This window comes from Emericellopsis atlantica, assembly GCF_019669845.1.
Source record: "Emericellopsis atlantica unplaced genomic scaffold F5Z01scaffold_7, whole genome shotgun sequence".
Lineage (NCBI taxonomy): Eukaryota > Fungi > Ascomycota > Sordariomycetes > Hypocreales > Bionectriaceae > Emericellopsis > Emericellopsis atlantica.
Window position 1 is genome coordinate 815,470 of NW_025764709.1, and position 22,193 is coordinate 837,662.

A 22,193-nucleotide genomic window follows, 5' to 3' on the forward strand; every position below is an offset into this window, starting at 1 on the left:
CCTCGACCCCATCGGAACATGAGGTACGAGCAAGAGTGACGACTTTCACGTGCCAACTCTCGCGCCGCCTGTCCGACAGACATTCCAACAACGAACCCAGAGCGACACCACGTTTCCCATCTCGTGATACTCGTGCGAAAAATGTGAATCATTCAAAAATGGGGTTCAGTCCATTGTCGCTGCTCGTCCTCCCTTCCATTCTGTGTGCATCCATACCTCTCGCCGTATTCGCAACGTTCACCACCATCTTCGCCTTCAGCGTGCTCATCATCCGCGCCCTGCTCATCTACGTCGACTTGGCGCTCTATCTCCTCCCACGGTCACAGATCCAGACTGCCGCCAAGCCCATCACACCTCTCCCGCTGAGCTCACCGGTACTCTCTACCTCGCTAGCCAAAAGGCACCACCACAGGCGTCGCCGCTCCTCCGTCGCCTCCTCCACCGTTTCCGACCCGCCCACAAGCCTGGGCCTCATCCCCTCCCTAGGTCCGGACAGAGACTACGAAGGCATAGGCGGCTGGCGCGTCAGCCACGGTACGCAGGAAGGAAAGGATGATCCCTGGGTCACCGTGAACCCGCGACCGACGAGCTCGCACACTCATCACCACCGTACACCGAGTGCAGGGCCGACGACGCCGGGTACGGAGGGGTACCTCGTGATGAAGCGCAGGAGTCCAAGGGTTGGCATGTCGCCCAACAGCTCGAGGGCGAGGACGCCGACGGGCATTCGAGGGGGCGGGCTGCAGGTCGACGGGTACTTTGCTCTGAGCCGCAATACCTCGCCTATGCCCGCCAAGAGGGGTTGATCCCACTGATCACATCAATGTCTAGCTAGGCTAGGTTCACGATGGGGCAAACAAGAGTAGCCTGCACAATGGACTGGACGTCTCACTTGCTTTGCTTCGTCCTGTTGATGTTTGTGTCTACCGACTCGCCGTTCATAGGTGCTCCGCAAATCAGATTCCCCTGCATAACCGGTTTCCACAAGCCAAAAATGAGACTCTGTCCCGAGAACTTTGGCCATCTTGTCGTCGCAAGAATATTAATAAAAGACCGCTACAGGAACAGATCAAGGTTTGGACTGAAGAAAGAAAATACTGCCCGTGGCTTCAGATACATTATCCGGCCAAAAAGAGATGCGTCCTGGTTCCAGATGGGCAAAAACGACAACGGCAGGATTCGAACCTACGCGGGCGAACCCAATGCCTATGCTACGTGGAGATAGCAGGGCATCGCCTTAATACCACTCGGCCACGTTGCCTGTAGACAGCGGACGTTCAAATTGCGCCTCAACACCCCCAACCTCTGTCTACCGCACCAGTGCCAAGAAGCTGTTGCTACTCAGCATGTATGTACTCCGTACATAGTGGGAATGGGTCACCGCAAGACACCCAATGCATAATGACAATGAATCACGACGTGCACTCGAGAGACAAAGCAGTATAAGACATATTCATATCCTCATGATTCCAAATGACGCCCTGGTATAATTGTGCCCAAACGCCCGCCAAAACGCCAACAGAACCGCTACCTCGAAGCCTCCTCGCCCCCTCAGAGAGTCGACCAGAAGTAGTTGGCGTAAAAGTACCGCGAGAACTTCTTGTCCATGTTCACCACATGCACATCGCCCTTCCTGTCGTTCCGCACAACCGCCCTCCCCCACTCGCCCGCTTCGCCGCCATCACGCTCAATGTCGATGCCCAGACTACGGTAGACCTTGAGTCGCAGCAGGACTTCGTCGTCCACGGCATCTCGTCGCCTCGTCGACTCGTCCCCCTCCACACCCTGCAGCTCAAGCTCCTGCAACCGCGCGTTGAGGTCGGCGGCTTGCTGGGCGAGGCGCTCTGCCTCAATCTCGGCGTCGCTGGCCGCCTTGGCGGTCCTGAACTTTTGGGTGTCGAGGGTCGCGATTCGTGAGGCGTGGTCGTTGGCCGAGTGCGATTGGACGAGGTCGTCGTGCTGCGAGGAGAGTGTGTTGAGCTGCCGACTGAGTTTCTTCAGCGCAGACTCAGCTTCGCGAATACGCAGGTCGCGTGCTTGTTGTAGTGTGGACAGAGATTCTGTGACGCGGGCAATGGCAAGTTTGTCGGGTTGGATGTTGAAGTTGTTGATTGTGTGGTGGATGAGCTGTTCTGGCGTCAGAAGTGCATAGTGACCCGGGGCTCCAGACATACCGTCGCGGGCTCCTCTGAGAGAAGCATGATGGCGTTCGCAAGTGTGAAGAGTAGCACACGCGCTTCGATGAGTACAAAGTTTAATAAGGCTTCCGTAGTCGCGGAAATAGATGGTCGTGTGGTGTCAGTGTGACCAGAATCAGTGTTGACAGACCCCCACATCACCCCGGCGATAGTCAACAATCGCGTCGCCTAATTAAGGTCCAGCTCAGCTTGCCGAGGATTACCCTCACCAGTTCTGCCGACCAAGCTAGCGGCTGCGCCACAGTCGCCACACGTGCCAACGACCGAACCTGGTAAGGAGCTTCAGCCACATGACGATTGCCATCAAACCAGACCAGCAGTTCCAAGTTCCTCGGCCATATTCCATCTCGCTTTGCGACAAACTGTCTCCCTCACCACATCAATTTTACGAATCAAACGCTCCAAGACGCCATAATGGTCGCCGAACTCCCATGTATGTCGACCAAACTTTTACCCCCCAAAGAACATCCAAGCTGACAGAACCAGACGCTCTCGACGCAGAGACGTACGTCCGATGTCCCACCACCACGCCAAAGAGCCATACTAACCCATCTGTCGCAGGCCGCTCAACTCCAGCGAGCTCGACGTGCTCCGCAGTCAATATGAGAAGGAAGGCGAAATGGTCGGCATACAGACAAAGTTCAACTACGCATGGGTTCGTACACATCCCCTCGGTCCCCCCAAATGCTGGCCCAAAAACTGACCACGCCTCTTTCACGTGGCACAGGGACTCGTGAAATCAACGAACCGCAACGACCAGCAACTCGGCGTCCGCCTGCTGTCGGACATCTTCCGTCACTCCCCAGAGCGACGCAGGGAATGCCTCTACTACCTTGCCCTTGGCAACTACAAACTCGGCTCGTTCGCGGATGCCCGACGATACAATGACCTCCTGCTGGAGAGAGAACCCAGCAATATGCAGGCAGCGAACTTGCGACAGCTCATTGACGACAAGGTCGCAAAGGAAGGACTCATGGGTGTGGCGATCCTGAGCGGTGTCGGTATTGCAGCTGGTGTTGTAGGCGCCTTCATCATGAGGAACGCCAAGAAGAGATAATCCAGTCCAGAGCCTCGACAAAACTCAGAGAAGGAGTTGCATAGCGTAGCTGATTGTACGGTAAGGGATCGAATTGTTGGGAACGGCGTTGCGCGGAGTTGAGACACTACTATTTGCGACTGGTACAAATATCCTGTCACCACACTGGGAACCATGTAAAATCGTCAAGCAAACAGATAAATCAAACTAGCTAGGAAAAACGCAGCCTAGACGTCTGCTACCGGAACGTGCCCACCATTCCATCTCGCAGCTAAAGTACAACAGTTTTTTTCTCGTCCTCTCCCCGTCCGCCAGCGGTCCAGAGGTGTTAATTCGCCCGCCGGCCGAGTCCCTCGCCTCGCAATCCATATTTATTAGAGAGACAGTAAAAGAGAAGAAAACAAAACAAGGAAACCATGTATATGAGTGTGTGTATCGACACATGTAGACATCGCGCCAAGGGGATCTCGTCAACAATGAGACCCGTGTTCGACCGGAAACCCTAGCCATCGCCTCTCTCCAAAGACCGGCTGATGCAAATCGCTCAGGTTCACATGCCCATGTGTGTTCCGAGGGGAGAATGAGGCACGGGCCATGTCTTGTGGCGTGGCAGGCAGGCAGGCAGGCAGGCAGGCGTTGAAAGTGCGGCCTCTCCGTAGCCTGTGACAAAGCGTTCATCATCCTAGCAGTGGTTTTCTTCTCCGTCATGTGATTATGTGAGCCGTGCGATTAAGAGGATGAGGGCGAAGAGAGGCGAGGAAAACAAAAATGAATAAAGAAGAGTGAGTGCGTCGAGCTGGTATTGTATCGGCATCATTGCAAAAACAGAGGCATTGATCGTAGAGAGTGGGAGCAATGGACGAAGGCGTTTATCGCAAGGAGAAGCCCTTGCGCTTGCCCTCCTTCTCCAGTGGTCGACCGCTCTCGATGCGCTGCTTCTTGTCTTCGAGCTCCAGGCGCTGGCGCTCGAGCTGCTCCTTCATCTCGCGGTGACGGGCGTACAGCTCCTCCTCCGATTGCTTGAGCTTGCTCTCCTTCTCGGCGACCTTCTGCTGGAAGACCATCTTCATCTCGGCCTCCATCTTGGCGAGCTTCTGCTCGTGCAGGGCGCGCTCCTCCTCCTGCTTGACGGCAGGGTTGACCTCCTTGAACACACTGGGGTCCTGGGAGACACCCATAGCGATCAGCTTGTCGGTACGGTAGTTCTCGTACAGGAGGTTGTTGGTGTGCTCCTTGAGCTCCTCCATGTGAGTGCGGATGAGCATCTGGCGCAGCTTGACGAAGTCGCAGTGCTCCTCATTGTCGACTTCAATGATACCCCATGGGTACTCGCGGCCGCGGATCTTGCGGCCGTCGGGAGTCTGCAGCTCGTTGGTAGCACCAACAACTGCAAAGGGGACCTTGGACATGATCTCGTTATTCTCGGCAATGGTCTCCTCGTCGTCGAGCTCGTATCGGGGGCCCTCGAAGATCTGGATGCCATGGTACTTGATGTCAGAGAGGATCCTCGCCTTGAAGCTCGCAATCTCTTCATCTGTGAGGGTATCCGACTTGGCAATGACAGGGATCAGGTTGACCTTGGTGTGCAGGCGGCGCATGACCTCAATGTCAAGGGGCTTGAGCGAGTGTCCAGTGGGCTGAATGAAGAACACGCAGGCGTGGATGCGGTTGTCAATAATGTTCATGCGGTTCACCTTGTTCTCGGCATCGAGGTACGCGTCAAAGCGCTGCTCGATGTTGTCGACAATGGGGCGCCATGATTCGTCGTTGTTGACAAAGTCACCAAATCCTGGGGTATCAACGACAGTGAGGCGGAGACGAACGCCAGCCTCCTCAATGTCGGCGCTGATGGACTGGATGGTAACGGTCTTGGGAATGATGTCGAGGCTAGGGCCCTTGCGCTCCTTGGGAGGGTACAGGGAGGTGTTGAAGAGGGTGTTGACCAGAGTGGATTTGCCCAGGCCAGACTCGCCAACAACCATAACGTTGAAGTTGAAGCCCTTGCGCACACTCTTACGGTGCCATTGGTTCGGGAGGTTGGCGAAACCGACGTAGCCAGTCAACTTCCGGCGGACAATGTTCTTGGCCTCGGCAGCCGGTGTGTGCGCGACAGAGAGGGTCGTAGGGTCGCTCACAGGCACACCCTGGACCGACTCCATAATGTCGTCGCTGGTGGGTGAGGCTGGAGCCACAGCGGGAGGGCCGTCAGAAGCTATGAGGGAGTTCAAGTTAGCATCAATGCAATACCGAGGGCGCGTCATGATTTTGTGATGATAAAATGAAGTAGTGTGCGTCCAACTGCGGCCTTTCTCGGAAACACTGTCCATGGTATCTTGTCCGGTCACAACGGAGCCTGTATCGGCAGAAGAATCCGACGTATTTTCCTTGCGGCGTTGAGCAGCCTGTCTGGTAGCAAAGGAGCCTGTGCCGGCGGAGGAATCTGAGGTGTTTTGATCCCGGCGTTGGGTAGCTTGGCTGGTCGCAACGGTACTTGTGCCGGCAGAGGAATCTGAAGTACTTTGTTCCCGGCGTTGGACAGCTTTGGCTTGCACTGAAGGGTGCAGCTCATCCATTGACACCGAATCTGTGGCCTTTATGTTTGACGCATTTTCCACGTCGAGCATGCTCTTATACCCTCGAACGGTGTTTGGAGGTAGTCGACACGGGGTCGCAGGCCTCATGATGCCTTGAGGAGCGGGTTCACTGCTCGTCCGTGTGTTGGATCTAGGCTGCGATCTTGGAGGTGATAGCGCCGAGTCCAGGCTGAACATGCCCCTGTCGAATTGGATGCTGCGAGTCCTTGCCTTGACGTGATTCACCAAGTTGTTCATGGCTGATGACAAGACTTGCAGAGAGACTTGAGTGGCCCGTTGTGAATTCCTATGGTGTTGTGTGCAGAGAGAAATGGATTATGTGACCAACAGCGACAACCCGAGCAGGTTTAGATGATGTTCCAAACGAGTGGAGGCGTATTGTTGACAAGCTGCCGGCAGTGGAAGACGGATCGAGAAGCATCAGGAAGTCGACGTCGTCGGATGGTGCTGTCGTTGTGGATGGGTCACGGTCTCTCCTGCCCAGTTCCCCTCTGCTCGTGTCGTCTGATACTGTGGCACGCGTGTTCCGGATGGGGGAAAAGGAGAAGGTGTCATCTTACCCATATTGATGTACAAAGAGCGGTCGGCCGGTCTGGTGGAATAAGCTTGTAGGAAAGCGCGATGTCTGCGGATCCAATGTTAGCAGGTTCTCAATGCAGGAGCTGTTCAGGAGAGGCATAACGATGCTAGTACGGAGCGCTACGTTCACTTTGAAAGCTTCCAAGAAAGCCAAGTCAGATCGCAGCGACGCGATACTGCAGCTTCGATGGAAGCTTGCGAACGTAGCGACTCGTGTCCAAAAGCCTACTCTAGGCACTTTGCACTCTCAACACCAGATTTAAGGATAACGTACCGAGTGAGCGTAGGGACGCGTGTATTGGCGTCGTCCAAGTCGAATCGCAAAAAGCAGAGTAGGCCAGGAAAGAACGGTCGAGCAAAGACGCCTGGTGAAAGGCGCACAAGTCGAAGCCGACGAAGGGGAAATACCAATGATGGACGGTGGGATAAAGGGCGACGGGAAGAGAAGTCTGGGAAAGGTGAGGTCAGGTATGAAGGCACTCTGGCTGGAAAGTTTAGGGGCAGGCAGGGGGCGGCCAGTCGAAGGCCTGGGTCGGGCTGGCCAGACTGGCACAGTGGCACCTGGGCGGACGGGGCTGGCGTGAGGTGGTGCCTGGATACGTACCGTAATACAGAAGAGCAGTAATTAGTGCAGCGTGCTGTGCTGGGACTGGGGCAGCCGTCGGCAGGGGGAAAAGGGGAAATTTTGTACTGCAGTGTGACAGGAGATGAGAGAGGGCGACAGAAATATCTTCACGCTTTACACTGCTATTCTGCAGTCAATTGCAAAACTTTTGTCTGCCCTGTCTTGGGATCTGCTCCTCCAGCAAAAGGGGTTCAAGGGAAGCTAATCCTTTTCTGGCTAGTCTCCACGAGCTCCACTGCCATGGGGATCAAATGCCAGCGGAGGGTGGCTCCCCATTCGTTGCAATCATGTTCTGCCCGTAATACGAAATCTTTGGGAGACCAAGTTAGGAATTTCCGTAACGAACGGAGAGACGGCTGCTTCGCCAGCCACGTTCAGAGTCACGGAATGTTATCGAACTTAAGACACATTTTCGTAAACGGCTGGACGCATTAGAGAAGGTGCGCCGTTGCGCCGTTAATGTCCCATCACCCTCGTCCGGGCATTGGCATTTGGCACGTTGAGCCACGGGAAGCTTGGGCCAGTTTCACGGCCCAAGCGCAAGGTCCCTCACTTGAAGCTAGTACATTTCGGGTAAAGAGCTCTTGGTTGTCCGTCGGCATCTGATCACTGCCATGACTTAATCTAGATAGAGATAGGCTCGTCAGGCCTCAACTTGTTTGTCTTGAGCTGTTAACTCCTTGGTCACAATAACTCAATGGTGCAAAAATGGTCTGTTCTTGGATTGTCCGATTTCAGCATTTGCGGTGTCGCTTTTCTGGTGTCACATGAGCAATACTCGTTTCTTCTTCCTCACTGTGCGAGATGGAGCAACATTTGAAAGTATCATCAGATCCAAGACTTATAACTGGCCTCGAAACATGGCAGCTGCTTGGCAATCGGAGCGGTTTGCTAAATATTTTTAAAACAAAACGGCACATTTCTAAAGAATCTACACCGATCTCCTGAGTCCTTGTTCTGCAGCAATTTTCGGACATATGGGTAGCTCTCAGTGTCACGGATCGTTCAGGGTAAGCCAGGGGTTGCGTTACCCACAAGTCGCGTTGGTCTGATCGTGACTGTAATTGTGCAATTGTATTATTGTTTCATGGTGAGCTTCTTCGGAAACTCGATGCAGAATTCCATTCAACTATGGATTGGGAAGATCAGCAGTGCATTGCCTATTTGTTTCACCGGCAATGCGAAGCCAACAATAAATGTGACAACGCCTCGGATAGCTGGCTACGAGCATTAAGAACAGGGAACAGCATCGACATATTCCAAGCCATATTGATACACAAAGGCGCTACATGTATTTTCGTCTTACGAAACAATAATTGTACAGTCTATGAGCTGACACTACTGGGCCAGCACCTTATCGCCAGGATACGATTGCGCTTGCTTGCCAGCGAAGAACTCTTTTGTAACAGCGCATCTCTCGCTCGTACAGGCAGGGCATCGCAGCCCCATTTGCGGCGAGCATGACTCCCCACTGGCCAGATGGTTCTTGGCAATATCAGCCAGAGCTTCGATGAAGACTGGGCTGCCATTCAGACTCTCAGCTCGCTTCACCGTGTCCGCATGGCCAGACTCGCCGATGACTTCCAGGTCCAATTCGTACAGTGTCTCGATGTGGTCCGACGTGAACGCAATAGGGATCAGAACCAGATCCTTTTGGCCCTTTTTGATAAAGTTTTCAACCGTGTCGGATGTCTGAGGACCCAACCATGCCGACGGCCCGACCTGAGACTGCCAGCAAAGGCGGTATGGGTTGGAGAACTTGAGGCGCTGCATGACAGCGTACACTGTCGCCGCGACCTCTGCTGGGTACGGATCTCCGCGGTTGACCACAGACATGGGCAGACTGTGCGCTGAGAACAGGAGCACAACATCCTTCCGTCGTTCCTCAGGGTATTCCGCCAGCTTGGCCTCAATGTGCTGGGCGAAAGCCTCGACGAGACCGTGGTGCACAGGCCACCTGTCGATAACGCTCCAATTGATCGCCCCCTCGCCTCCATTGTGCTTGGACTCCAGCCTGTGCCTCCACTTCCACAGTTCATTGAGACTGCTGCCCGTTGTCGAGCAGGAATACTGAGGATATTGGGTAAAGGCCACGGCACGCCCACCGCGCCCTTTTCCGAAGCCGTCGTCTAGAAGTTGCTGGTACATGTGCTCCGTCAAGGGGTTGGCGTAGCGAAACGCGACGTACGGCTTGTGCGGCGCGGTCTCGGGGGAGATCTTGTCGAGAATCTTGCACATTTCTTCGTTCTGGTACTCGGACCATTTGCGGATAGGTGAACCGCCGCCGATGTCGCTGTACTGCTTCTGGATCTTCGGTGTCCTTCGCTTCGACAATAAGGGGCCGATGTAGGACTGCAGTCTTCCAAGGGGAATCAGGTCACCGTCTGACTTTGGTGGGTTAGCTGAGCGAGCAATAGGTCTGTAGTGATTGCAATGGCTTACAAAGAGTCGACTTAGAAAGTCCCCGACTTGATCTGTGGTTTGCGGCCCACCCATGTTCATGAACACCATGGCTGTTGGTCCCTTGGATCCGGTCGCATCTTGTGTCACCGGTGGTACCACAGTTGCCAGGCCGCGAGCTCTGCTGCTCAGCTGAGAAAGGCCGAAACTGGACGACTTGCTTGCGCAGATGCGCCTGGGCATCTGTGACGGCAAGCGGAACGCCATGGCGGCAAAATACCGTGCGGTGAGCCGTCAAAGGTATTCTAGAGTGTTGCACGTGTCGAGAAGGTGTCCTCTGGCAAGTAGCGCGAGTTGTTGAGAAAATTGGAAAAGACCGGAATGGCGCTCCTTCGATGATGCAGTCGCGGATTTCTGGACCTCCGAGGTGGACTGATCGGTGCTTTCACGAGCTGCCGTCGGCATCGAGGATCATCGTTTCGGAGATACTTGATAGAGCTAGCATCAGAACGCGTTAACAGAAGTCACCCTTAGCAAGCACGTCTGCCAATCGTCGCTTCCCAAGAGTAAGCCGTGTGTCATAGACCACGTGATCTCGCGCCAGCTCCCGCGACCCCAGTTGGCTTGGCGCGTGCTTGTTGCCTAGCTCTGACACGCCTTGGCGGAAATGCATCTGAATTCACCATCTCACGATGTGAATCTTACAGTCCTTCTCATCACATTGATTGATGAACTGACACCAAGATGGCCAACGAAGACAATTCCTGGAAGCGCCCGGAGGAGGATGAGGAAGACCAGGAAATCGATGAGACAGTTGGTGGCCCGCTACTTATGTGAGACGCGCAATCACTTACACACCACAGAGCTACAAAGCGCAAAAGGATGCAATCTTGATCGCTATCGATGTTAGCACATCTATCCTACAACCTCCGCCAGCATCAGACTCTAAGAAAGCGGACCGAGACAGTCCGGTCCAAGCAGCGCTGAAATGTGCCTACCATCTCATGGAGCAGCGCATCATTTCAAACCCAAAAGACATGATGGGCATTTTGCTATTCGGCACCGAAAAATCCAAATTCCATGACGATGGCGACGGTAGTAGCGGCTTAGGGTATCCTCATTGCTATCTCTTCACTGACCTGGATATACCTGCGGCCGAGGACGTGAAGGCACTGAAGGCTCTTGTGGAGGAAGGGGAGGACGAGGACGAAGTCTTGAAACCATCGGAGGAACAGGTCTCCATGTCAAACGTGCTGTTTTGCGCGAACCAGATCTTCACCACTAAAGCAGCTAACTTTGGAAGTCGTCGTTTGTTCATCGTGACGGACAACGACAACCCACACTCCTCAAGTAAAGATGCCCGCCAAGCAGCTGCAGTGCGAGCCAAAGATTTGTACGACTTGGGTGTCACTATCGATCTTTTCCCCATCACTCGTGGAGGTAACACGTTTCGCATCGAGAAGTTCTACGATGTAAGTCGGGCGGTCGTTGGTTGTCTGTGCTGGATTGACCTTGTCAGGACATTATCTACCAAGACCCTCTCGCGGGCGAAGCCAACATGTCAGAGGTTCGGTCTTCCAAATCAGGAGACGGACTGACGCTCTTGAACTCCCTCATTTCCAATATCAACTCAAAACAAACCGCCAAGAGATCTCTTTTCTCCAATCTCCCATTCGAGATTGCGCCCGGACTGCGAATCTCCGTCAAGGGGTACAATGTACTTCACCGACAGACACCCGCGCGCACCTGCTACATCTGGCTGGACGGCGAAAAGCCACAGATTGCGGTGGGTGAAACGACGAGGGTGGCCGAGGACAGCGCTCGCACAGTGGGAAAGACCGATATCAAAAAAGCATACAAGTTCGGTGGCGAGTACGTATGCTTTAGCCCCGAAGAACAGAAGAAGCTGCGAGATTTCGGCTCGCCTGTCATCCGCATCATCGGTTTCAAGCCACGGAGTACCATTCCTTTGTGGGCTAGCGTCAAGAAGAGTACGTTCATCTTCCCAAGCGAGGAGGACTATGTCGGCTCGACGCGTGTGTATACCGCACTGTGGCAGAAGCTCCTGAAAGACGACAAAGTCGGCGTTGCCTGGTGCATCACGCGGGCCAATGCGCAACCAATCTTGGCAGCAATCATGCCGTCAAGGGAGCAGGCGGATGACGACTGCGGAACGCCCTACCTGCCGTCAGGCCTTTGGATATATCCGCTGCCCTTTGCCGATGATTTGAGGGGCATCAAGGAATCAGACGGGTTTGCGCGGAGCTCAGACGAGCTACAGACACAAATGCGCGTCATCGTGCAGCAACTGCAGCTGCCGAAAGCGATGTACAACCCGACCAAGTATCCCAACCCGGCACTGCAGTGGCACTACAAGATCTTGCAAGCCCTTGCCTTGGAGGAGGAGGTCCCCGAGAAGGCTGAGGATGCGACAGAGCCCAAGTACAAGGCAATCAGCAAACGAGCCGGGGGCTATTTAGAGGAATGGCAAGAGACGTTGGAGCGAGATGCCAAGAATGCGCAGGCAACCAGAGCTGTGAAGCGTGAAGCAGACAGCGAATTGCCTGAACGCCCAGCGTCCAAGAAGGCCCGCGGTGGTCCAGATAAACCCTCGACGTCTGGGTTGACCCTCCCCCAGCTAAAATCCGCAGTGGAGAGCGGCGGCATTGTCAAGATGACTGTCGCCCAGTTAAAAGACATTTTAGAGGCAAAGGGGTTGAGCACCTCGGGTAGGAAGCTGGATCTCGTGGAGAGAGTGGAACAATGGGTGGAAAAGCTTTCCTGACACCCATAGTTTTGTCAACAATGCATTATAACGATCAATGGCTGCACAACTGGCCTGCCTTCTGGCATGACAAGGATGTGAGTCGGGCAACCAACTAAGAGCAATCTGGAATCCGTCATCACGCAAGTGAACAGGCAGCTGGAAGCCTAATGTCTTCATGGGAAAGGGTTACTGTTCATGCCCTCTTGTCGAATCGAGGCATGCTCAGATGTCCGTTGAAACCTAGACTTTCTCGGATCCTTCCCCGGCTGTTGTAGCAATCTACTACCATGGAGCAGGGTTGATTGACGTGGAAACGACCTCGAGGATAGCATAGCTGTTGGAGTACTAGGCAATGGGCAACAGGCTGCGAGTATCATGGCATTCAGTTGAGATCGACAAATTCATTTTTCAAGCTGTCATCATGTTCTTTTTCACTGAACTATCTTGCACTGTTCTACAATAACTTTGGCCTGTTGCTTCCAGCGTAGTATCTGGAGATGGAGGACTTCATTGAATCCACATGTATGTAGACTATCAGATGCAACTCACTTTCCGTGAAAGAGACCCCAATGAACCACACATCCTATAAGACAGGGCAGAAAGGCAGGGCATCTGTTGTATCCTAAGCAAGCTCACTTGCAATATTATAGTCGGCTGAAGTATCTTGCTCTAGGAGAGGACAACGGGCAACTAGCTAACGGACCTGGTAGGAAACAAAGGTTTGGAGTTTGGTGAACTTTTAGTCGAAGGAACAAGGCACTGCTGCATCCCAAAAATTAAAATGACGTTGTACTTGTACACCGTCTATGCCCCAGGAGGCAAAACAGCAAAAAGAAACGACACGAACGTGATTCGAACACGCGCGGGCGAACCCATCCGGTTGATTTGCTTAATAGCAGCCGAACGCCTTAACCACTCGGCCATCGTGCCTATTGTTTGATGGAAGGTTCAGCCAAAGTAAAGTCTATATACCCCAAACGTTTATTTTCGCTGCTCGACTGAGTTCCGCTGGTGTTTGCACTGGCGACTGCCATAGTCACAGCTCATGGCAGGTTGTGATAAATGGCTATGCGAGAAGCTCAGAGCCTCCAAGAAGCAATACTCATACTTTACAATGCACTGTCACTGTACCTGGTTCGACGGCGAGCGAGCCCGTCAGCTGCATCTGAGGTTCGCGTGGTCAAGGCTGTCCTCACTTGCCTGTCACTTCACGCTTTAAGCTGATATCGTGTGCAAAATGCGAATCTATAGGCAGTCTTTGAACAAATTAAGAAGACTCTGTCGCCTCATTCCTTCCTCTTTCATGTGCACATCCCAACTTGAAATGCTCACGCCGTCATCCAGAAGCGAGGGAAGCACACCCAAGAGGAAGGCGCTATGCGCCACGCCGCCTGCCCCCCCAATCACTCCACAACACCGCCTGGTCGCGTCCACCGACGATTGCAGTCGCCTTTGTGAGCCATTCACGCCAGCGGGAACCTCGTCGCGCCGATCGACTCAGTCACCTGGACAGGAGCCTGGGTCCGCGAGGTATCTCGAGGGTCTGTTGCGTCGGGCGAGACGCGCAGTCCAGCTCGGAGCTGACGCGCGAACACCACGCAGTTCTTCTGGAGTCGAGTCGCCGTCGCCGGTGAAAATGGCAGACTTTTTGGCTAGTTTCGGAGTCAGCACCGACACGAGCGCCAAACCTTCCAAGAAGAAACAATGCGCGTCGGCCGACGAGCTTGCCGACAAGCTGCAAGCGATTCTTGACGAGAACACGAACGAGACCCGAGCAGACCACGTCACCTCGAATTTGGAGCTCAGCAGCTCGGCGCAATTCGATTTGAGTCTGACAGAGAGCGAAAACGATGCGTTGGAGGGTCTAAACAGCGTCGATCCATCGTTGGGAGGCGTGCGCTCAGCTACCCTGTCTGCAGACCCGACTGGGGGAACCACGACGCGCCTAGTGCAAGCAAGCGAAACGATCATGAATCAATCCGACAACCCGGTGTTGCAGCGGGCGGTAGCGAAGCACATAATCGGAGCTCTCAGTTCACGCGATCACAGCACTTGGATGTTGCGAGATCTTTCGAGGGGCTCAAGCGGCTGGACATTCAGTTACATCTGCAAAGCTTCACTCCAGCACTGGACCCGACAGAATGCGAAGAATCCTACAACGGCTGTCATTGGAGACTGTACCCTGCGCGAACCCGACCCAGTCCTGATGAGCCGTCCTGCGTTTGACTGCCGCGGCTCGATCACGATAGCTTTCAATCGGAACAATGGATGCATCAGTGTGAAGTACGACCATACGCTCCTCCACAAGACTGTGGAAGAGCTCAGCAAGGTCTACCCGACCCCCGAGAGAGTGTTTGGACCTGGCTACGAGCGTCAGCAACAGCAAAAGCTTCAAGCTAAGGAACAGAAGAAGAAGCTGAAGCAAAAGACACCGAGGGAGCCAAGGGGCGAGGGCCAGGAGACACGACGGAAGAAGAAGCGTGGTGCTCCAGCCGAGGGAGAGGCTGGTGCCGACGGCGAGCGGCCTAAGAAGCGTCACAAGAAGAAGAAGAAGAAGAAGAAGAAGAAGGCTGCTGAGGAGTCTGCGGCAGGCCCAGCCGGAGAAGCCGTCATGCCGCCAGACTATCCTGGGGCGCAGATGCCGAACGAGCAAGGCGACCAGAACTGGGGTAGCTATGCGCAGTCTTCACAAGCAGCACCGCCTGCGCCAGCGACAGGCTTGTTGCCATTCAACATATCCCCTGAGGAAGCTGCGCGACGGTTGGCCATTGCTAGGAAGCTTTTGTCGGATCATGGTGTCAATCCTGACTCGCTGTCAGTTGACCAGATGAACATCTTTAGTAACCAATCGCCAGCCTTACAACAGGACTCTGTGCAGATGCTGGCAAAGTATGGTGCAGAAAGGTTGCAGATCATTCACCCAAGCAACAAGGACAAGCCGTCTTCAGACGGCAGCACTGAGCAGGCGCAGCAGGCCACACCCAGTGGACCAACGACCAGCAAAGAGCTGGCCCCTGATGCCAAAACCACAAAGAGCGGCCGCAAGAGCAAACCGACACCCAAGGCAGCTAATGGCGACCAGACTACGGTGCACGGATCTAACGAGACGCCTTCAAAGTCCCAGAGAAAATTGGGCAAGTCGAGACTATCGTGCCTTTCTTGCAAGACCCGGAGAGTCAAATGCCCCAAGGAGCGGCCGAGCTGCTCAGAGTGTCTATCAGAGGGACAGCCATGCGAATATCCACCTCAGAAGCCGGTCTCCAGAAAATCAGGACCCGTGATCACCATCGAGGAAGGAGAAGACGAGGATGACGAAGAAGACGAGGAGGGGGGCGATGAGACTAATATTGCCGAGCACGCTGGCACTGATGGGAGCCGTCAACAAGGCGACGCTTCACATGCTGCGGTCGCGGCAGCTGATGCGTCTTCTTACAACCAAATGCCAGTAGCTGATATGTTGACGCCGAGCGTGGATCGTCATCACGGCCACGACCAGCAGGGTTATTTTGATTCTGGGGCGAACTTGAACATGGCACAGAGTGCTAATCCCACCTTGCCTGAATCATCATTGAACACCACCTCAGGCAACGTGATGGCTTCTGCAAAGACGGCGTCGCCAGGGAAGGGCCGTCACCGTCTCAAGACATCTGCTGGCAGCTCCTCCCGACAAAGCTTGCCGCAAGGCTCGGGCGGCCATGGGGCAGCAGCTGTTGGCAGCGGTTCAAATTGGATGGCTGGGAACAACGCGGCCACTGGTAACAACAGCAACAACAAGAACAATAACAACAGCACAATGTCACCAAGTCTGGCGCAGCAAGCCATGGGAGGACAGCAACAAGCCAGGCAATCGAACACACGCATGTCAACGAACTCGCCACAACTGCGAGACAATGCAGCGCAGCCTGCCCACAGCAACAGCGCCACGCCAGCACAACCCCAGCAGTCGCCTCAGATGATGGCCGCCATACAGGCACAGGCGCGGCGATCGCCTTTCCAAGCGCAGCAACAGCAACGTGCCATGTCTCAACAAGGCCAGAGAGCCCAAAGCAGGACCCCCAACGCCGATGCTTTGAGTCGTGCGTACCCACCACCTGGGGCTACTCAACCAATCCAGCAAGCTGCGCCGCCGCCGAATAATGACCTGGTAGCCTCGTCAGCATACAACGATTATGGTCGGTATGTAGGCAACAATGCAGCTGCAAACGATGCCAGCCACCGCATTGCATATGAGCCATACTCGCAACAAGAGCGCACCACGGCAGCAACTACATCGACGTCCTACCCTCCGTTTGATATGGGTCGAGGTGGCGCCACGACAATGTCTATGAACGCTGCCACCACCATGGCCCCTACGTACAACAGCCAAGGATCGACAGCCGGGCCATGGTCTGACTCGAGTCGATCTTCGCAACCACATGACCGAGCGAGCGGGTTCGGCGGCTCGGGCTCTTACGGGCAGCCCACCACCGACTCGGCCTCTCTGAGCAACTTTGACATGCGGGCCAACGCTCAGAACCGCGGGCGCGCAGGCTACGCCACCCAAACACAACCAGGCCACCAGCAGCAGCAGCAAGTAGGCAGCCAGGGGTCTTGGAGTTACTTTGGTGGATCGGAGAATAACTACGGATCCGATGGCTCAGGGTGGGTCTGAGTCTACATCTATAACTTTGATTGTCGAGCGAGTGCGTTGGTTCTATCCATGACGATGAGAGTACCCAAATGAGCGAGGAGAGTTTTCATTGTACAGAACTTGGGGACGGACGTGAGGATTGAAGGGAACCTGGCCGGCTGGCTGACTATACATGTTGTCTAACAAGAAGAGTAATAGCTATTTAATCGCCAAGATATCCAATTAGTTGTTCTGCCGATGCACCACACTTCTGACGGAACGAGACGATGTCGGACCCTGACGTGCGAGGGCCTCTCGTGAATCATCCCATCATTAATAACCTGACCATCGCCTAAAAGGTCTCCGTCGACGAAATGGCAAACTTGCTCCTGGAGCGGAGGGTAGCGCCATAGTAGTACAGCAGCCAGATACCGATGATACCAATCACACTCAGCCCACCCAGCAGACTGGTGCCTTTGGCCACGCCGAGGTTGTGGAAAAGGGGCTCCGCGAACAGAATGCTGCCGGCGGCGAGGGCGCTCCGGAAGAAGTCGTTGCCTGCGAAAAGACTGGCTGCGTACTGCGGGTAGCTGAGGGGGATGTAGACGAATATGCACTGCATGACGATGAAGACGGTGGCACCGTAGATGGTGATGCCAATCGTGGGGACGATCCAGTGGATGCTGGCGCGGGAGGTCCAGGCGAACAGGAACAGGCCGATGGTGGGACCGAACGAGGCGGGCAGCGCCGGGATGAGACGGGCCTCCTGGGCGGGCATGCCGTAGCGGACGATCTGGGGGTTCTGGTGAAAGTACAGGTAGCCGCCGTAGATGGCGATGCCGAGGGCGCACGAGACGAGGATGCAGAGGAAGACGAGGCCAATCTCGCCGAGGTTCATGCCGTAGTAGACGGGGTAGACGAGGGGGAAGACCTCGAAGAAGGAGTAGTAGATGCCGTAGATGATGGCGGTGTAGACCTGGACGAAGAGGACGGCGGGATCCTTGATGGTGATCTCCATGGGCTTGATGATGGCGTCGACGAGGACGTGCCGGAAGCGCATGTTGCGCTGGTCAATCTCGCTCTGCGACATGAAGCGCTGGTTCCCCGTGAGCTTGCGGAGACGCTTCGCGCGACGGAGCAGGAGGTTGGGCGTGCTCGTCTCGGGGAGGAAGAAGAACATGACGATGGCGATGGGGGCGGCGGCCCAGATGGACTCGAAGAGGGACCAGCGCCAGGACTTGGCGGGGACGGCGAAGCCAGAGAGCAGAGGACCGAGGGCGGCTATATGATAGTTAGCCAAAGGCCGGATGGAAGGGGAGGCGCCTCGCGATGCCAATACGTACGTCCACAGTAGGCTGCCGCGACCCAAGCCATGAGCGCATAGGGGAGGGAGATGAGGCTGTACATGTCGCCCATGCTGGCACCGCCCGAGGCCAGACAAGGCGAGCCAAAGAAGCCCGTCAGGAAACGCAGCACCATGAGGCCAGCGTAGTTCTGCGCAAACGCCGTGGGGATGGTCAGGATGACAAACAGCCACATGGTCGACATGTAGATTGGGTTGCGTCCTATGATGGGAATCTCGCTCAGGGGCGAGAAGATGAGCGGACCTACGCCGTATCCCAGAACGTACAGAGACAGGCCGAGAGCCGCCTTGACTTTGCTCACGCCAAAGACGCGCTGGATCTCGGGCTCGGAGGAGGTGTAGATGGCCGATGACGTGTACACGACAAACGTGTAGAGACAGATGATGGTCGTCACAGCCGCACGCTTGCGATTGCTCCAGTTGTGCGGGTTGGCGACGTCGTCGCTATAGTACCAGTCCACCAGGATGGCGCCGTCGCGGGTTCGTTTTGGCACGATGGGGATCGTCTCTGTCCTCTCCAGCGCCTGTATCTCTTCCTCCCGGAGACGCTCGCTGGTAAACTGCCGCGAAGAGACGCTCGTTGCGGTGCGGCGTAGACTAAGGCGGCTCGTCCTTTGTTCCAGGGGCGTAGGTTCATCCCCCCCTTCTTGCTCTTGTTGTTGCTGGGGTTGAATTGGGCCAGAGGGGGTCGATTGATCACCTTCTGACGACTCGGTCTTCTCATTATTGTTGCTTGGGCTCGGGTTCTCGATATCAGGCCGACGCTTGTGCTCAGTGTCGTCCGCGGACAACGAGCGCTCTTGGTTAGGGGAGGGAAGTGGTAGATCTGGGTTGTTCATGAGATCGACCCAGCACTCGGGGAGTTGGAATCCAGGCTTCTCCTCAGGATATTGAAAGTACTTGTCCTTTGTGAGGAAGCGAACAAGCTGCCCAAAAGGGGCTTCTCGAACAAGATCTGCGATTGTCATTGTGGCGGTGGTCCAGACAAGGCGTCGTATCTTGGAAGAGCAATGAGCTGTTCAAGCAGATACCATATGTCCGTAATTGTACGTGAGAGAAGGCGTCAACAGCTCAAGTAGACTTCTGTCTTTGATACGTATCTGCATAGGACGGAGTGCAGAACAGGAGTATTATATATGCTTCAGCCTGCCGCCCGTTCCAAGACCACCTATAGCGAAGAGCCGTCTACCTTTGCGCGGAACATGACGCTTATTAATTGATCATTGATTAATATTCGGCATAAGCTCTGCAGAGTTCGAGGCTCCTGGCAGTTCCTTCGGAATCGGACCTATCGGACGATTGAGCTCTTGGGCTTAACCATATGTTGCAACCGCCATGGTCCTGTGGGGTGGACTAAAAGACTATAACAAACTCCGAAGCTTACCAAGCTCCCGTAGAAGAAACAATCTGCGTCGGCAAGCGACACGGACCTGTAGCTTCATGTTGGGCTCGGGGACTAGGGCTGACCATGATGACTCTATGCCGGTGAGTTGCTGTCACCAACACGTATCTTGGGAGAGGTTCCGCCTCTGCCGTAGGAAACCAGTCCTCATCATTTAGATGATTCTGAGATACAGTAGCGCAGTTCGCACAGTCAAAGCCTGACCACGTGGTAATCTGTCCATGACAATGAGCCCGAGTGTAATGCTCGACTTTTATGTGCACGAATCGCCCGATAGGGATGCTGACAATTGCAAGCAAAACATGGCATAAATGTCCCGCTTGGCTCTGACGTGCGAGAACTATGACTCCCCAAGATCAATTGTCATTCGCCAAATAATATTATAGCACAAAGCCTCAAATGCCGGAACCTTCGGCCCACTTGGATTATGTACAGGTGCCGCCCGCAGGCCGATCCACATATTGCTCAATAATCAGCCAGCGGAAGGAGCGCCGGAGATAGGTCTTTGAAGAAACAGCCCCAAGGTGTCATGCACATGGCAGCCCTATCGACCGAAGATGAGCTCCATCGTTGTAGGCCCGTTTCAGGTCTAAGCGCTCTCTTGACGAGGATGAGCTATGGCCCACTCCATATGGCAGAACACTTCATAGACTTGGCTCTCCGTCTTGAAATGTTTCTGGCTTTTGCGGCTTGACTCTGTCGACGGTCGCTTTGATGATCTCCAAGGCATCTTGGTTCCCGAGGCGACGGTAGTGGTCATACGTGACCACTATCCTCCTGTCATGCGCTTCGGATGCAGCATGCGTCAGGAGACGCAGCGAGTGCGCAGGGAGATCGGGTTCGCTAGTTGTCTTGTGCTCCAGCCAGTTGTTGAGATGCGAGAATGTCAGATCGAGGTCTCCGTGCTTGAGGAAGGCTTGCAACAGCTTGACCGCGTGGCTCTTGCGCCATATCTTGGAGCCCGACAACTCTGTCGCGCGGCTTTTGTAGTCGTCCAGGAAGCGAGACCTACACTCCTCCTCTTTGCTGTAGACAATCATGTCTTGAATCGTTGCCACAGAGGGCTTGCGCCCTGTCAATGCCAAGGCCTCTTCGTACAGCGCGATAGCCGATTCGGCCCCTGTGGATTTGGCCTTGGCTTCAAGCACGAGGTCGACGATATCCCCAGCAATGCGACCGCTGTCGCGCTTCTGTGCAATCTCCCGCATGACATCTTCCACCTCTGGGATCAGCTTGGGCTGAGCGCAAAGGAGCTCTGTCAGTGGCAAGGCGGTTTTCCGTGAGATCGGCAGGCCATTGTCGTGCATAATCTCCATCACGCGCAGGACACCCTCAACATTCTGACTCCCGGCAAAGGCCTCGACAAGCGCGTCGTAGTGGTGGATGTGGATGCGGGTGCGTCTCGAGATCATGCTGTGTACCTCGGCTGCGAGTGTTGCATCTCCATGTCTGGCTGCCGTAGCGAGCACGTTCTCCAACATACCATCCGAAGGCACCGTCTTGTCGTCCTTCATCCCAGCCAACCAGGACCAGACCGTGCCTGAGTAGTGCGAGGCGCTACTGCACACATCGAGGGTAAAGTAGAGCAGATTGAAAGTGCCTGCATCGTCCTGCGCGGTAATGGCCCTGCGTTTGGCAGCCAAGTCCAGCATCTCGTCCAGGAAGCCCTCGTGCCCAAACACGACGACGAAGATGTCATAGACCCAGGGCTCAAAGGTCTTGCCCGATTCCAGGTCCGAGACGAAGCCATCGTAGGCGAGCTCAAACTGTCCCTCGCGCAGCATCGCAACAAGCACGTAGGCACGCGCATCGTCACTGATCGCATGCCATTGGCGCTCCAAGGTGTCGAGCACTTGCGACCGCAACGCATAGTCCGGATGTATTGTCAGAAACAGCAAGACGCTGTTGAGCAGGTACTCGGATGGCGGAATGTCGTTACGCTCCATCTCCTTGAGCAGCTTGCGTACCGCAAACGTGGAAACCTGGGCCTCCACCATGGCGTCCATGACGCACTCATATATGAACAAGGACGGAGGATACTTCCGTCGCTGGATGAGATGTGTAATGAGCTTCATGGTGCGCTCATGTCGATTGACGGCCTGGCTTGGTATGTCCTGGCTGCTGAAGCGTTCCATATCTGGTCTTTTCCGCAATCGTTCCAGTGCACCAAGGATGTCGTCAACCGAAGACTCGCAGAGCTCGTCGGGGAACAGCCTCTTCACCTTCAGGAGCACCTTGATGGCAGAAGGGTCTTCGACCCGTTCGACGGGCAACGGCTCTTGTTGGTTCTCGGATCCAGATGGCTCCAAGGTCTCGGCAGGCTGCTGCGTTGTAGGCGGTTGATCTGCATGTTCACCCGAGTTCGTTTCCACAGAAGCGGCTGTGGAGTACAGTTGCTTCGCTACATGGCGCTGTTGCGTCCATGGTCGTCGCGCTGTGTGTTGCGTCGAATTTCGAGCATATCGTCGCGTCGTAAAGGATCGCACAGAGGTCTGGAGCAATCTCTGGTCGAAGGAAGGGCAAAGACAGCGCCATAAGCCATCATTGACCACCTGTGCGCCTCTCATCGCGTGCGTGTACACCAACAGAGAGTGACCTGATGGGAGGGAGATCTGAGCAG

The 22,193-nt window shown here is 54.9% G+C and overlaps 9 protein-coding genes and 2 non-coding genes across 11 annotated transcripts; 3 read left to right on the forward strand and 8 right to left on the reverse strand.

Annotated features, from left to right (window-relative positions):
• Position 1: 1 nt before the first annotated feature.
• Positions 2-1,179, forward strand: F5Z01DRAFT_510946 (uncharacterized protein). Its single transcript, XM_046260357.1, has one exon. It carries the CDS (start codon positions 159-161, stop codon positions 804-806), a length of 648 nt encoding a protein of 215 aa, XP_046120384.1. The 5' UTR covers positions 2-158; the 3' UTR covers positions 807-1,179.
• F5Z01DRAFT_t35 lies at positions 1,165-1,261 on the reverse strand. Its single transcript has one exon. It is a non-coding gene; the product is annotated as a tRNA-Ser (tRNA).
• Positions 1,262-1,551: 290 nt separating this feature from the next.
• Positions 1,552-2,201, reverse strand: F5Z01DRAFT_680376 (kinetochore protein spc24; the record flags this gene model as incomplete). The annotated part of the gene is made up of 2 exons (XM_046265593.1): positions 1,552-2,127; positions 2,175-2,201. 2 exons carry the CDS (start codon positions 2,199-2,201, stop codon positions 1,552-1,554), a joined length of 603 nt encoding a protein of 200 aa, XP_046120385.1.
• A 246-nt stretch (positions 2,202-2,447) lies between these two features.
• On the forward strand, positions 2,448-3,460 carry F5Z01DRAFT_650217 (mitochondrial fission 1 protein). The gene is made up of 4 exons (XM_046263150.1): positions 2,448-2,631; positions 2,685-2,703; positions 2,760-2,853; positions 2,926-3,460. The coding sequence occupies exons 1-4, from the start codon at positions 2,613-2,615 to the stop codon at positions 3,253-3,255; spliced, it is 462 nt and encodes a 153-aa protein (XP_046120386.1). The 5' UTR covers positions 2,448-2,612; the 3' UTR covers positions 3,256-3,460.
• F5Z01DRAFT_510934 (uncharacterized protein) lies at positions 3,154-4,023 on the reverse strand. The gene has a single exon (XM_046260356.1). The coding sequence runs from the start codon at positions 3,940-3,942 to the stop codon at positions 3,442-3,444; it is 501 nt and encodes a 166-aa protein (XP_046120387.1). The 5' UTR covers positions 3,943-4,023; the 3' UTR covers positions 3,154-3,441.
• Positions 3,843-6,065, reverse strand: F5Z01DRAFT_720686 (cell division control protein 3; the record flags this gene model as incomplete). Its single annotated transcript, XM_046266583.1, has 3 exons — positions 3,843-5,446; positions 5,534-5,636; positions 5,787-6,065. 3 exons carry the CDS (start codon positions 6,063-6,065, stop codon positions 4,104-4,106), a joined length of 1,725 nt encoding a protein of 574 aa, XP_046120388.1. The 3' UTR covers positions 3,843-4,103.
• A 2,305-nt stretch (positions 6,066-8,370) lies between these two features.
• On the reverse strand, positions 8,371-9,699 carry F5Z01DRAFT_618662 (uncharacterized protein; the record flags this gene model as incomplete). The annotated part of the gene is made up of 2 exons (XM_046261043.1): positions 8,371-9,420; positions 9,475-9,699. The coding sequence occupies 2 exons, from the start codon at positions 9,697-9,699 to the stop codon at positions 8,371-8,373; spliced, it is 1,275 nt and encodes a 424-aa protein (XP_046120389.1).
• A 477-nt stretch (positions 9,700-10,176) lies between these two features.
• On the forward strand, positions 10,177-16,850 carry F5Z01DRAFT_618375 (uncharacterized protein; the record flags this gene model as incomplete). Its single annotated transcript, XM_046261031.1, has 5 exons — positions 10,177-10,245; positions 10,296-10,904; positions 10,952-12,199; positions 13,096-13,124; positions 13,544-16,850. The coding sequence occupies 5 exons, from the start codon at positions 10,177-10,179 to the stop codon at positions 16,848-16,850; spliced, it is 5,262 nt and encodes a 1,753-aa protein (XP_046120390.1).
• On the reverse strand, positions 13,037-13,129 carry F5Z01DRAFT_t34. Its single transcript has one exon. It is a non-coding gene; the product is annotated as a tRNA-Ser (tRNA).
• A 310-nt stretch (positions 16,851-17,160) lies between the features above and the next one.
• On the reverse strand, positions 17,161-19,139 carry F5Z01DRAFT_618497 (major facilitator superfamily domain-containing protein; the record flags this gene model as incomplete). The annotated part of the gene is made up of 3 exons (XM_046261037.1): positions 17,161-18,089; positions 18,152-18,814; positions 18,872-19,139. 3 exons carry the CDS (start codon positions 19,137-19,139, stop codon positions 17,161-17,163), a joined length of 1,860 nt encoding a protein of 619 aa, XP_046120391.1.
• A 1,078-nt stretch (positions 19,140-20,217) lies between these two features.
• On the reverse strand, positions 20,218-22,140 carry F5Z01DRAFT_618697 (uncharacterized protein; the record flags this gene model as incomplete). The annotated part of the gene is made up of 2 exons (XM_046261050.1): positions 20,218-21,691; positions 21,785-22,140. The coding sequence occupies 2 exons, from the start codon at positions 22,138-22,140 to the stop codon at positions 20,218-20,220; spliced, it is 1,830 nt and encodes a 609-aa protein (XP_046120392.1).
• Between the last annotated feature and the right edge of the window lie 53 nt (positions 22,141-22,193).

What these genes read in the sequence shown, in the direction of transcription:
- F5Z01DRAFT_510946 (XM_046260357.1), top strand. Translation starts at nt 159, where the DNA reads ATGGGGTTCAGTCCATTGTCGCTGCTCGTCCTCCCTTCCATTCTGTGT.
- F5Z01DRAFT_650217 (XM_046263150.1), top strand. An exon ending in CAAAGTTCAACTACGCATGG is followed by an intron (nt 2,854 to 2,925) that starts GTTCGTACACAT and finishes CACGTGGCACAG; the next exon opens with GGACTCGTGAAATCAACGAA.
- F5Z01DRAFT_510934 (XM_046260356.1), bottom strand. Translation starts at nt 3,942, where the DNA reads ATGACGGAGAAGAAAACCACTGCTAGGATGATGAACGCTTTGTCACAG.